At 35.1% G+C, this 14,177-nt stretch overlaps 1 protein-coding gene across 1 annotated transcript; it reads right to left on the reverse strand.

Moving 5' to 3' along the window:
* Positions 1–4,235: 4,235 nt before the first annotated feature.
* On the reverse strand, positions 4,236–6,516 carry LOC147399169 (uncharacterized). The gene has a single exon (XM_086448626.1). It carries the CDS (start codon positions 6,046–6,048, stop codon positions 4,375–4,377), a length of 1,674 nt encoding a protein of 557 aa, XP_086304752.1. The 5' UTR covers positions 6,049–6,516; the 3' UTR covers positions 4,236–4,374.
* Positions 6,517–14,177: the final 7,661 nt, after the last annotated feature.

Here is a 14,177-nt window from a genome sequence, read left to right on the forward strand (position 1 = left end):
ATTGGTCGTTTTTCTCCTTGTAAGTTTCCCACGGACGGCGCCAAATTGTAGATGCACGAAATGGCACTACACTTTCCTTCTCTTTAAGCTCGGGGGACCTGCAAAACAGCCCACTCCGACGATCAAGTTAGCCAAATTGATCAGTGTAATGTGCTTAGAGAAGAAGAATTCGAACCTCTTTTACTCATAGTTTTCTTCCTTATATAGGCGTTCAGCTTGATCGTTTTCTGTGCTACCCCTTGAGGTGACTTGGGGTAGTTAGCTTACTCCCTGACATGTCAGCTGCAGGAGTTGTTGCAACTGCCCCATCACTTCTGAGGAAGTCAGAGTTGGCCTGACATGACGTGGGTTGTTAGAGCTAGCTGTCTATTGCAGGCTCATCTGTCAGACCCGTCATACCGACCTACGAGCTGATGGCACAGTTCCGAGCTTCGAATACATGCATTCGTCGGGATTAATAAACCGAGCCACGACCTCAAATCGTTAATCTTGGCCCCTGATCGAGCCACGTGTCCGCGCTTCGAGAATTTTCCCCCACAACCATCATTTGGATGATTGATCAATTGGACTAAATTGAATCTTATATAGATTCACTCGAAGATCAAATCCATCACCCTTTTTCTCTTGGTACGAGAAACATTGCCCAACACCACATCTCCTTTCTTATCACTTGACATAGTGTTTCGAGCATATTGAACCATGAGTGCCACCCACCCCACTTATTGAGATAAAGATATAGATGACAATGATGACCCATATGAATCTCTTGCCCTCTTTGGTAGACCTACACATTTGAAAGTGGCATGATTGGTAACTATAGCCATTGATTTAGATCATTTCTTCCATCAAGAGCTTCGAGCCCACTACGACACATCCCGGTGAAAGAAGGAAAAAACTGTGAAGAGGCCATCCCGTTTCAAAATTTCGGTAGAACCCTCTCCTTTGAATTACACATAGGATTGGCAATGGGTCGAGTGTGGGTCGGATGATGTTATTTCCATATCCTTATCCAACACTATATCCGATATTTACCCACTTATTCTAAGGATATTCATATCCAATTATTTATCCACTTTTTTAATGGATATCCGTATCTAACTTTTACCCAAAATTCAAGCGGATATCCAAGTCGGATATATATACCTCATTGTGAAGATATGAAAAAATCTTAATTTTAGGTTGTACATTTATTTTATTGTGAATTTATCATACTAAACGGATAAACAAATATTTGATTGGATAGGACATATATCCCTATCCAACCCTAAAAATGTTCAGATAAAAATAATTGCGGATAAATTTACTGAAATTCTTAATGGGATAAAAAATTTGTACCCTTAGTCAAATATCTCAAATAAAATGTGTCAGATAAATGGATATTATCTGACCCATTGCTAGCCCTCAATACACGTGGCGTTTCTAAGGAAATATACCAAATATTAAGGAAAATGGGGGAGTGAAATAAATACAAAAAGACATGTGTCTTGCAACGAAGAGGGTTCCTCCAAAATTTTGATGTGGTCTACCACTTCAAAGCCAGACTCGTGAAAACATGGTTTGATCCAATGGCCATAGTTCACTAATAGTATTCTCATAAGATAGTTCACCCATATTATTTTATCTAGAAAATTTGAAGTCAACTAAAGGAAATCCATTATTATATTCAATTCATCTAAACTAATGCCTATTGTTTCTTAGAAATGTATTTATATATTCTTCACCACTTCGATCCATGTCATTCTTTATCTTCTTCTTTAATATTTAAATATCTATTAGCATGTCTTGTAATTAAGATGATTATTGATTTTCGTTGCATACAATCAAACCATCGTAATCGACTTTTTGTATATTTGTTTTCTATTCAGTTACATTTACGTTTTTTTTTTTTATTATGTTTGTTTCTATGCTTATCTTTTTAATCATCAATCCCATTCAATAATCCGATCCAACCAGGTCCAATTCTACTTTTTAATAAAATCGATTCGATTAATTAATTGTCGATTTTTGTAGTTATTATCCTTTTATCAACATAAATGAAAATAATTTTGGAAAAAATATGTGTTTTTCCAAATTTTTAATATATGGGAAAGTCAAATCGAACTAGGCTTTGATCATGGCCCAATCAATTTGACAAATTTCAATTCAATTGGTTCAATTATAAAACATTGATCTCATCATTCACATCTTCCATGAACATATTGTTCAGCGTGCGACTAACCTCACTAAGTTAGTAAGGATTTCACCCTTACTAATGGTGCTTGAGCTCAACTTGTAAAAGACAAAATTATATGAATTTTGAAAAAATAATTTCAAAAAATGTTATTTTTCACTGTTGAATTTTAATTTCAAATTCAGGAGTTCCGTGGAAGTTTGGTAGCCGTCCATTTTCAAAACTTTAGATCAAGTCCATCTATTTTTATTTATTTTTTTATATGTGTTTTTCCATGAAATCTAGAGGGCTGTCGTATTGGATTGCCAATGTGGTAATCCATTTGAGATAAACGGTCCTTAATAAGATTTTAAATGTTACTTAGTTAGTAAAGAAAGTATTACTGATTGGTTTATAGAGACAGATGTCAGTTGTGTATTTCATTGTAACAAACTACCGAAAATACCCTTAATGAACTTCATTTTGACATAATAATCCCTTCTGAATGAATGAATCGAAGTGTCCTTCGTTAATTCCCAGGAATTCGTTAGAATGTTGGAATATATGTTAACTCACATAAAAGTAAACAACAGTAAATAAAACAAATTGGATACCCTTAAATTACCAAATTACCCTCATTAACTAAAAATGTTGGATTTAGCTGTAACCGGGATGTATTTCCCAAAATACCCCTTTCCCCACCTACAAAACTTTTTTAATGACCAAAATATCCTGGAACGTGATAAGGACCCAACTAAATGCCAAACTTTCTCAATATTTTTCTACTTGTGATAAAGTAACTGCAAGTGCCAGCTACCAGAGCAAGTGAAACACCAAAATCAAGAAAGAAAGTTCTTTTGGTTTACCTAACAAAAGAATGGAGATTAAATCTATTGGAGGGATAGAAACCAAATTGTTATTAGAGCAAGATAATGTAAAAAAAATTATAGTGGACATGTTGACTTCACATAATCGCCACAATGGGTCGTTGGGTCGAGTCGAATTGTTCCCATTGGCACACCTAGAGATCCTACTACGCAAAATCGTGTTCAAGTGGTCCTGGTTTTGAGATGACCCAAACCCAATTTAATTGTGACCACATCTCTCCATATTTATGTGATTAGAGCTTAGCCTTCAGAATAAAGAACCTATGAGTGAGTGCTACTGTAAAGAAAAGGAAGAAAAAGACATCAATTAAGTGAAATGGGTTGTCATGTTTTATTGTAGGTGACTAAACAACCACCTTGAGCTCACATGCCATCTTTTGTATTATAAAAAATGCTTTGAGGGTCATCAACCTTGTTTCCTCATGACTTCACTTACCCATCATTTCCACTCTAAACTTTAAGACTTCAAAAAGTAGCCCAACTACTCCGTAATATCTATTTACTACCAATAAAATTTAATCTTCCAAACAGAACTTAAACTAATGTCTTTGAATTTCTTATTACCTTAAGAAATTAATACATCACCCCTCACTCCATAACAAGAAAAACTCATCCACATCTCTTTACTTCAAAGAAAAGAACTCTCTCTCTCTTACCCCATCAATTGCATCTATACCAAGTAACAATGGTGATCACTCAATTAAATATTTTCAAAAGACTACGATGATTTTTAAAAAGAACCCAATGATCTTTGATAAAAACCAAGCAAGAGATTCAAGTTTATGTTACTTGGAACCGCAATAATATATTGAGTATGGGATCTCAACTAGCTCAACAACCCCTTTCACTCCACTATGACAAGAACTACCAAATATGATCTACTTTAGCTAGCAATTAGTAAAGACAATGTGAGTTAAACAAAGTTGGGAGGAAACCAATTTCAAGAAATTTGAGATATGGGGTTCTATCCTTGTTAGTTAATTACAAAAAGAAAATGTTAATTCACATCGATAGTGTTGATCAGACAAATATGTAATGCAAGAAGAACACAATATTCATTTATAGTCTCAAATTTTCGAAATGAAACATATCAAAGAACTTGAAATTTGCAGCAATGAAGATTTATTCTCAGAATTAAAGGGAAAAAAAACAAAAAAAGATATGAAACTCAAAAAAAAAAATGCTACTTAGAGGCTGTAAGCAGCAAACGAAACTGTTACCTCTATAAGGCATAGTTTTGAATCTGTAAAGAATTAATGAAATAATATTCAGCAACTTGTATGTACACTCCCGGGTCTTCATCGGAACCGCTACAAAGACACCAACTTGTCGGTAAACTCAGTTAGAGATCAAACCTACTGGTGGCTCGTGCTTGTTGTGGTTGCTTCCGCCCCACCACGGCTTAAACCTGATGTGGCTATTGGCATCTTCCTCGATTGGAGCAGGGAGATTGAGATCAAGTAGATCACGAATCTCGGGGAGTTTTTGCTGAACTACAATAGTCTGGCTGCCTTTGGCTTCAGAGCTCTCGACCACATGAGACCTTTTGTGGCCACCCAAAGCTTGCCCTGATGTGAAAACTTTGAAACAGATTGGGCACTCGTGCTTAGTCTTCTTCGACCCGCAACTAGTCTCAGTATTGCCTACTTCATTTGGGTTCTTGTTGATGACCTTACTTACATTTGTAAGATCAGGAGAGACGTCGGTCTCAATGCTGTTCTCGCTGTTTTCAATTTTCGACGCAAAACAGCCTTTCACCTTCTTGTGACTCGCTCTGTGACCCCCGAGAGCTTGGTAAGTGTGGAAAAATCTGTTGCAAGTTGTGCACAAGTATTTGCCTTTCTTTGGTGAATCTGAAGCTCCATACATTATCTTCTTTAAGGAATCTCCCCTAAGTTCGAGATCACCAGCATCATGTCTACTTCTCTTGCTCGAATTATACTTCCCGCACTCCGAATCAGCTTGATCATCCGCTTCCTCGATCAAATCTTTCCCTAATTCAGCTTCAAGACACTTGACTCTGTTCTCATTATACGAGTTTTTCCCCAATTCAGCATCAGATACTTTGAATCCAGCTTCAACATCTAGCTTAGGCTTCTTGAACTTACCTTCTCCAATAAACCCATCGACATAAACTTCTGATTCTACTTTCTTGAGCCCATTTCTCAGAACCCCAAAATTAGACCCTCCAAATTCAGATCTTTCCCTCTCAAATCGAACATTTTCGGTATCCGAAACAATAGAATCCAACTTCTTATCCCTTGGTTTAATCATCTTTTTCACAGTTTGATGATCACCATTAGAGTCCAAACCCGAAGATCTAACTTCTACAATGACAGAATGGTTATCCGAAGTCTCGGCAACAGAATTCAATCCACCCCAATACCCAACATCTCTAGACAACATCATCAAACTCATAGCTACCTCTTCTTGTTCTTGCTCAATTTCAGAAACAGAAGTAGAAGTATTAGTAGTAGTAGTAGTAGTAGTGATAGTAGCCTTAGACCTTGTTCTTCTTGATCTCTTCCTTCGCTTTGGCGCCAAAGCTTCGTTGTCAGATTGGCTGTCCATGACAAGCTTTTGGGTCTCACCAGTCCATGAATCATCATCAAAGCTATTAGAGATCTTCTCTCTATCAGAATGACATCTCATGTGACCAAAGAGAGCTTTCCATGACTTAAACCCTTTGCCACATTGTTTACAGACCTTCTCTTGCTGCGAAGTTCCTGAAATTGAATTAGAAACTCTCCAAGTCTTCTTAGGGTTTTCTCTAAGACCATAACCAGCATGACCAACAGCTTCAAAATCAACCATGTAAGCGTTGTTGTTAGTGTTGCTTCCACCATTAAAAGAAGAAGAGACAGAGACCTTCTTCTTATCAAGCTTCTCTTTTGTTTTAGTTGAAGTGTTGCTCATATGAGACCTCATGTGACCTCCCAAAGATCTTCCACAAGGGAAGCTTTTGTTGCAGAATTTGCATAGATGCCTCTGTTCTTGATCTTCTTCCATCATTGATCACTTAATAACCAGAGAAAAACCCAGATCAAGAAACTAAAACAAAGATCAAATCTGCAAGAATGGTTTGATTTTCAATCTTGTTTCATCAAAGAAACACAAATGCTAAAGAAACAGAGGAATCAAGAAAAACCCAGATCAGAAAACTAAGTTTAAAAAAAAAAAAACTCAAATCTGGCAAGAAAATTGAATCAGATCATGTGTAGACTGACACGAGAAGAACCCATCTCAGATTTCAAACTGTTTTTGATCAAGAACAAGATCTGATGCAGAGAAAAGTAAGAACTCTGCTCTCAGTCTATCTTTGGGTAATTGAAATTTAGCACACACAAAAAAAAAAAAAAATCAAACTTGAACAAATGGGTCTGCGACCATTGTTGCTAATGATGGCTACGAAGTGGCCAAAGAAGAAAAAATAAAGGATCTCTCTCTCTCTCTCTTGGAGCAATATTTGGAGGAGAAATCCATGCATGGAAGCAAAGATGGAAAGAGGAAAGAAAAGATAACAAGCAGCACGTGTACTCAACTGAGTACTCTACGCTACCCCATCCAACGGCCAAGATTTCACTATTTTGAGCATCCCTAGTTGTGAGAAACTTACCAAAAATAACCACTCCTAACTATTCCTTCCTTTGTCTTGCTCTTAAGGAAACTCACACAGGTGAAAGGTTCGAATCTCCAACCGTTTCTCTTTTGGACTTTCTTCTTCTCAATTATAAAATATCCATTTCAACTCTATAGGTATGGTTAGGGAGAAACACCTCAAAAGTATCATCTATGGCACTTTATTGGGACCACTGACCCATCAATGTTTGGCCCACCTATTAAAAAATCTACAAAGAAAAACAATCTGATTGATGATCCCTACATATCATACTTTGGGGATCAACATGTTGTTTCAACCCATGATTTTAAAATAAAAATAAAAATCTCAAATCCAACCACTAAAAATTACCAATCAAGTTGATTCTTCTTGTCTAGGAGGACCACGTTCGAACCACTTCTATATAACTAAGAGATCACGAGGTCAAGGTTTATAAAAACGTGCCACGTGATATTTTCGAATGTTGGATAAGTTCAATATTTACTCTTAGCTTATCTTATCTTCCTATTAATGTAGGTTTTATTTGGCATTATTTTACTTCCAACAACAAATGCTTATATGAAATTATTATCATAAAAATTGTGATAAAGAGTCATGATAAATGCACACGGTAAATCATACGCGGTTTGCACGTGATTGACGTGGCAAGAGTACAAAACCATTGATATTTTTCTTCGGGACACACAATGAAAAAAGATTTGCGGTTTTGTGCTCTCGCCACATCAGCCATATACAGACCGCGTATGATTTACCGCGTGCAGTCATCATTATTCATTGTGATAACAACATCAATTGTTTGGTGACAACATTTTAGGAAGTATTTTTTAGGAGCTTGAACAACTTCCAAAAGTTATGGGTTCTTTGTTGAAAGAGTCGTGATAATCTAATGCCCCCTTCTGACATACACCCCAATCATAGAATCGTAGATCACTTGCCTCAAGATACATAAGAAAAAGATTTATAATTTTATGTATCCCAAGGTAAATGATCTACAATTTTGTGACAGGGCGTTAGAAAATTATTATTCTTCTTGAAATCAACCAAAAAAGCAATTTTGGTATCTATAAAAGTCAAAATCTCACAAAATTTTCATCATTTACTGAAAAATTAAACGTTGACGATATTTACGTCCTAAAATCTATTAATTTTTTTTTTAAAATCTAATTTTGGACAAATTCAAGAAATCAAGAGTGGATTCTTGTGTCTATCAAACATGCTTTTGACTTCAGAAAATATTTTAATCTTAGAAGAATGATTGAAGGTAGGTATTGCCAAATACAATGTCATCAGATCAAGTTCCATTAATTCATTGAATATAACTACCAAATTTAATGCACCTGGCTATAGCATTCCGTATATACTTTTTTACATATTGACTTTAGGTATCTAAGGATTTTGGGATTCTTTGTTTTATATACATGAAGAGGCGTTTGGATGTTAGTTTATGTTCACTATAATCTTGTCACAGGTTGGCCAACATGCATGGGCCGTATCTGAGTGATCGTGCGGCCTTGTTCTTGTCGAGCCGGCTCATGTTGCAGTGATTATGATTATGATGCGAGTGTCTTATTAGCAACTGTTAATCACACTGAAACTGCTCGATAAGCTCCATTTTACGCCATTTTTTTTTGTCGGGGATTTCAAGAACTATGGAATTTTATGTGAAGGAGACTAGAATTACATAGTTAATTATACTTAAATTTTTTTTAATCCCACATGTAGATGCACATTGTGAGTACATTTTCATCTTAATAGGTATAATTAAAATGCTTTACACAAAAGTACATTACTTTCCTACATTTTTCTATAGTGATACCATACACCTCGGAACGGTCCTCTCAGTTTGTACCTTAAATTTGTGGCTAATGACACAAAAATGATGCGAGCGGGTGAATTTTGACCATCTGATTTAACTATTTTTAACTTAACAATAATGGATCAATGCCAAAAATACATTTGACCATCCAAAAAATGCCCTAAAATATATTTAACAACCCCGAGGGATTGGCTCAATGGCAATTTTGGATCCAATAAGCAGTGAGAGTTTGTAGTTTGTGAGTTTGATCCCCAGTATGAGCAATATTTCCTGGAGGCCACCCATGGGAGCGCACCCTCACTTACTTGGTGTGTGTGATGTGCAGGTTTGCACGTGCTAGGGGAGGGACCCTATGCCTTGGCTCTTCCGATCCCCCTGGTTGGATGTAAATTCAGATACCCCCGACATAAAAAAATAAAAATAAAAATAAAGCCCTGAACGTACAATTTGTAAATGAGAGATTGTACATTATCTTATCCATGATTAATCAAAGAGTGGCCCAACACATTGAAGGACCATATTGAAGATTAAGCATAGCACATGGACCCACCCACCCACAAGTACCATTGTCTCCTCTATACATGTGTTGGCATTACTTCTCTCCTGAAAGACTTTACTTCAGAGTTAAGACCCTCCAAAATTGATGCTTAAATTGACAACTTGACATCTTACAAGGAAAGGTTGGCCACTTCTTTGTCTTCTCCTTATGCTTTCTCACATTTGTAGATGCTCAGCCCTAGTCTATGCTTGGTTGGTCCCCCATACTCTTGGGCCTCCTTGACCTAACCCTAGAACCACATTGGACATGGGTTGCTCTCAATGAACAATTAGTCATCCACTTAACCAAACCTAGTTACCATGTAACTCAAAATTAGACATTAATGGATCGGGTTTGGATGATGAGTTGATCTGAACCAATCCAATAACAGTACGAAAATATTCATATCAGAACCAAAAACTTATTGGATTGGATTTTTATCGAATCTCAATATTTAGATTCAGTATACGTACATCCACTATGTGAAAAAAAGGATAAATTCGACGTCAAGGTCCATCAAATTTAATTAAATCCAAGCAAATTTGATGGGTCTTGACGTCAAATTTACCCATTTTCACATAGTATTGATTATAAAATTTTAAAAATAATATACCATATTTTATATAAGATGGTTAATTCAAAATTTATTCGAACGTTATTATATATGATCCTTATTGGAACCCAAATCCTTGATCCAAACTCAAAGTAATCAGATCAAAATGGACTGGGTTTAGGATTTAATCTTCCTCCAAACTACATTAGCACATCTTAAGCCATTGATTATCATTTTATAAACTTTTACTAAAGTATATTTGGTGTGGACTTAGGTGTGTTACGTGTCGATTGCTATTGGTATGATCCTATTCGCAGTTTATTACCAACCACATTAAGTGAACAAATCTAATGTGACACTGGAAAGTCAAACGTTAAATTAAAGGCATGTTTTAGGCCTTGGGTTGAATGAGGTGAATAAAATATAGGTAGAATATCTATTAAAAATAAGATTTTAACTGACACCTTTCATTTGAGTAAGTATTTTCCGACTCCCCCACCATACTCAAAAGAGTCGTGCTAGAGTGACCTCAGCGGGGGACACCTTGACGTGGTGGCACGCACATGTCTCTAGATGCATTTTACTCGTATCTCGGAAAAAATGCATTTATAGGCATGTGCTCACCACCACGAGAAAATGTCTCTCGTGTGTCTCTCACTGAGGTCACTCTAGCATTAATCTACTCAAAATATTCTCCTCATGTCACATGTGCTAGAACCATAGATATTTTTGCCTTGAGATACACAACTACACATATTTATAGGGATGTGTATACCGAGGTAAAAAATCTATATTTCTAGCACATGCCATGCCAGGAAAGTATTTTGAGTATGCCACATGGGAGAGTCAGATTATCGCAACTCTAATTATATAGATATTTGAAGATCTCACCATTTCCTAGTTATGAATCCTGGTGGTTGGGACTTGGGAGCAAACCTACTCAACTATTTCATCATCATCGATGTCTTGTCTCAAAAATGTGGGGCCGATTGGACTAATCTTATGTTAATTCAATTTTGTCCATATCTACTCTTATTACATTAATCGACATTTGTTTCTTTATTTTCCTCTCTCAATCCTTTAGAATATTCATCTCGAACATTCTTTCTAAACATAGGACTTGGACCCATATAGCTCAATTAATTGGGATCATGGGCAGAGTCACAAAATTCTCTGAATTAGGAGTTAGCGAATTAATTAGATAAATTAATCAATGAACCCTCAATTAATCATGGAATATGGTAACATTTTTACCCTTCACCTCCAAAATTTTACTTTTTTCAACATTCAAAAATCAAGAATATAGAATTTACAAAGAGGTTTAAAATGAGCGGTTTTAGTAAGATATCCAATATAATATTTTGTATAGTCTCCGAAAATTTCTCAATTTTTTTTTAACGAAATTTTCTTGAATTTATCCGAATTAACTGAATTGAACCCTCACCGATTAATTAATGAATCCAAACTTTGTTACTATGGTCATGGGTTAAGTCCAACTTAAACAACAACAACAAAAATCAAAAACCCACCATTGAATATGAGTGTTCAAAGATGCAATTATGACATTTTCTTTAGAGAAAAGAGGGGGTATTCAAATCATATAAGAGCTCTATGTGAAAGCAACTACAATTCCACCACTATATTTTATATATGTTCCAATGATAAAGGTGCATATGTGCTTCTTTGTAGAGGTAATAATGGAACATGTGTTAGTGAGCAAAGCTCACACACCAGCAATGCTTGGGAAATACTCTTATAATAGATCATCAAGTACTTATGTTGCATGGGTCCACTCTCACCTACATGTCTTCTTCTTTCTTCTTTTTTTTTTTTTTTGTGATAGATGTTGTAGATTGGATGAGCATTCTATAACACTATATCACTCTATATTCTTTTTTTATTATTTACTTTGTAATCTAGAAGTATGTGGTTTAGGAATCAAAGAATGACCAGTTTATACTATTGTTTAAGAGAGCTGTTGTTGGCATTCCAACTTTTACTTACTACACCCCAATTAAAAATAATAATAAAAAGTAAATGAATGGTTAAGAATAAGTAAAATTTGGGTGCCAATAGTAGCTCTCTCCCTCTCTTTAGATTTCTATTGTTTAGGTTTTGGATTTTATATAAGTCGGAATCTTAATTGTAAACAACTACTGAAATTGTTTGAATAAGTGTTAAAATGTTAATTGATAACTTGAGCCCAATCTTTGTAATATTTAGATAATGTGTTTCAATCTTTAATTGGGATGATATAAATAATTTAAGAAATTAGGGTGTAATAAGTAAAAGTTGGGGTGCCAATAGTAGCTCTAGAGCTTAATGTAGCTATTTATAGTTTATTGTACGTTGACCCATTTATATAAATGAAAGAAAATGACTATTTGAAAATGGGCCTGATTTAGCCCAACTAGTAAATAGGCTTGAAAACGTGTTGGTCAAGCTGGGCTTCGACATAGATGAGTTTTTATGTAGTTTAGCCCAATCATTATATGGGTCGGGCTTGGACTATAATCTTGGGTTTTGATTATCATTGAACCATTTAGGGACTATTCAGCGTTTGGTAGTCCAAAATATAAATACTAATTGTTTATTGAATTGGATTTGATTCAATCTAAGATTTTCTCATTGTTATTGGATCATATTTGGCTCCGAGACCCATTAGGACTCACTCGGTCACTCCATCTAGTCTAACTTCTTCCTCTATTTCTTTCTTCTTCTTTTTTTTCTGTTTTTTTTTAATTAATTCCAAATGACCTTAATGGCCTCATCTAGTTCCAATTGGATCCAACATGCCTTCACCTCTGCTGACCATTAACTTGCTTTCTTAGAGAAAAAAAAAAGGATATTTTAGTAATACCCTCCTACGAAATTGTCATAATTAGTGATAGTCCCTACCCACAAAACATGAGATGTGGTCTGCTCTCCTGGACTTTCGTTAATAATTACCTTTGATATCATCATATATTAATATCAAAATACCGCTCTCCTTATTATTTTACAAAAATGCCATTCTTTTCAGTTTCCCTTCTAACATAGGTTAAATTATCTTAAACATTGGATTAAACCAATCTACACCATTGGATCAAATCCTAAAGAAATCAACAGTAAGTTCATCTTCTTTAAGAGAATGAAAACAGACGGTGAGTTAGTTAGTGTATACGAAGAGTTAGGGTTTTATATCCTTTAGAAGCTCCATCATTAACGATTGTTCACAGTTTTTTGGTATTTAATCTCGATTGGAAAGTTCCACCATTAACTATCTCATTTTTGAGTGATCTTGTTTTAAACACGGAATACAAGCAATGGGTGGAGGTGGGAATGATAAGGTGAGTTATTTCGACATTTAAGAGCTCATTAGCTATCATTTTTGTGAGAAGCTTTTGACTTGTTTGAGTCACTAAATCCAAAATCGATCTGATCTGATCCAATTAAATGTTGATCCATTTTTAAAACGCCCATAACCCACATATGTACAACGAAGTTGAAAGAGGGAGAATTGGGATTTTGCACCTTTAACAATTAATCCAAATATGGTTCTCATACAACTTGAAAAAACAATCATAGTTGTATCTAATTATATTTCTTCATTCCCCCCTCCATTACTTTCTAAAGCCCATCTAAGTGATGTGCGCGTTGCAACATGAATGGTGCAAAACTCCTTTGGTTAACTTTATTAGCTTGGCTTGTCCATGATATGTATAAATGAGAATCCAATGACTTTGTTTCGTCTCGAAAATAATCAAAATGAAAAAATCTTTTTTGAATATCTAGAGTCGTATAAGTAAAGATGAGTTTTTTTTTTAAAACCATTTAATGAGCATCTTGTATTTCATAAAAATTAGGGACAATACAATCCTTACATAAAAAGCCATCCTATCCAACCTCCAGGGCATCAAAATACGTTTTAGACGTGGATGATTATCGTAAGAGATTCTCAACATATCATAAGATTTCTGTTCTTGAAAACCTGCACTTTTCAAAATCCATAAAACAAACATAATTCTAGCCTTCCCCTTTGGGGGAAATACTGTAAATGCATACACGATGTATGAGAAATCAAAGAACTAGATAGTAGAGCAGTAATTCAATTCAATGTTTATTGGATTGGATAGGGGATAAATTAAATTCAATCCGAAAATCCAAACTTTAGATTCAATTCATATTTTTCATATTGGACCAGATCAAATACATGGTCAAATCCGACCCTTTGGTAGCCCTACTCGGTGTGTTGAGAATAGAATCAGATTTCAAAATTATATGTGAGAAATTGAATTTTATGCTAATTGTTTAGGATCTCTCTCTCTCTCTTTTGTTGCATTTTCCTCTTGAAGATAACAATGAGTTAGGTTTATATATATTTTTTTCGGGTTTAGTCATCGTTTTACAAGGAGCTAGGGTTTTGAGATGCACCGTGTTAGGGTTTATATTCTTTCTTTAATGGCTTAATTTGTTTTTTTTTTTTCAAGTTGATCTTACTGTAGTAATTATTGTCTTAAGTAAGACTAGTAATGATTCAAATTTTATCCAACATTCAATCTGATTCATAAAAAAAGATTTTGGATTGATAATTTCGAGGTTCAGATTGGATTTAGATTGAAATATATAGATCTGT

The sequence above is a fragment of the Akebia trifoliata genome, chromosome 7 (genome assembly GCF_017979445.1).
Source record: "Akebia trifoliata isolate Shusen 1 chromosome 7, ASM1797944v1, whole genome shotgun sequence".
In the NCBI taxonomy this organism is placed as follows: Eukaryota; Viridiplantae; Streptophyta; class Magnoliopsida; order Ranunculales; family Lardizabalaceae; genus Akebia; species Akebia trifoliata.

Bases quoted from the DNA above. Each gene is read 5' to 3' on its own strand.
- LOC147399169 (XM_086448626.1), bottom strand. From the start codon at position 6,048: ATGATGGAAGAAGATCAAGAACAGAGGCATCTATGCAAATTCTGCAAC.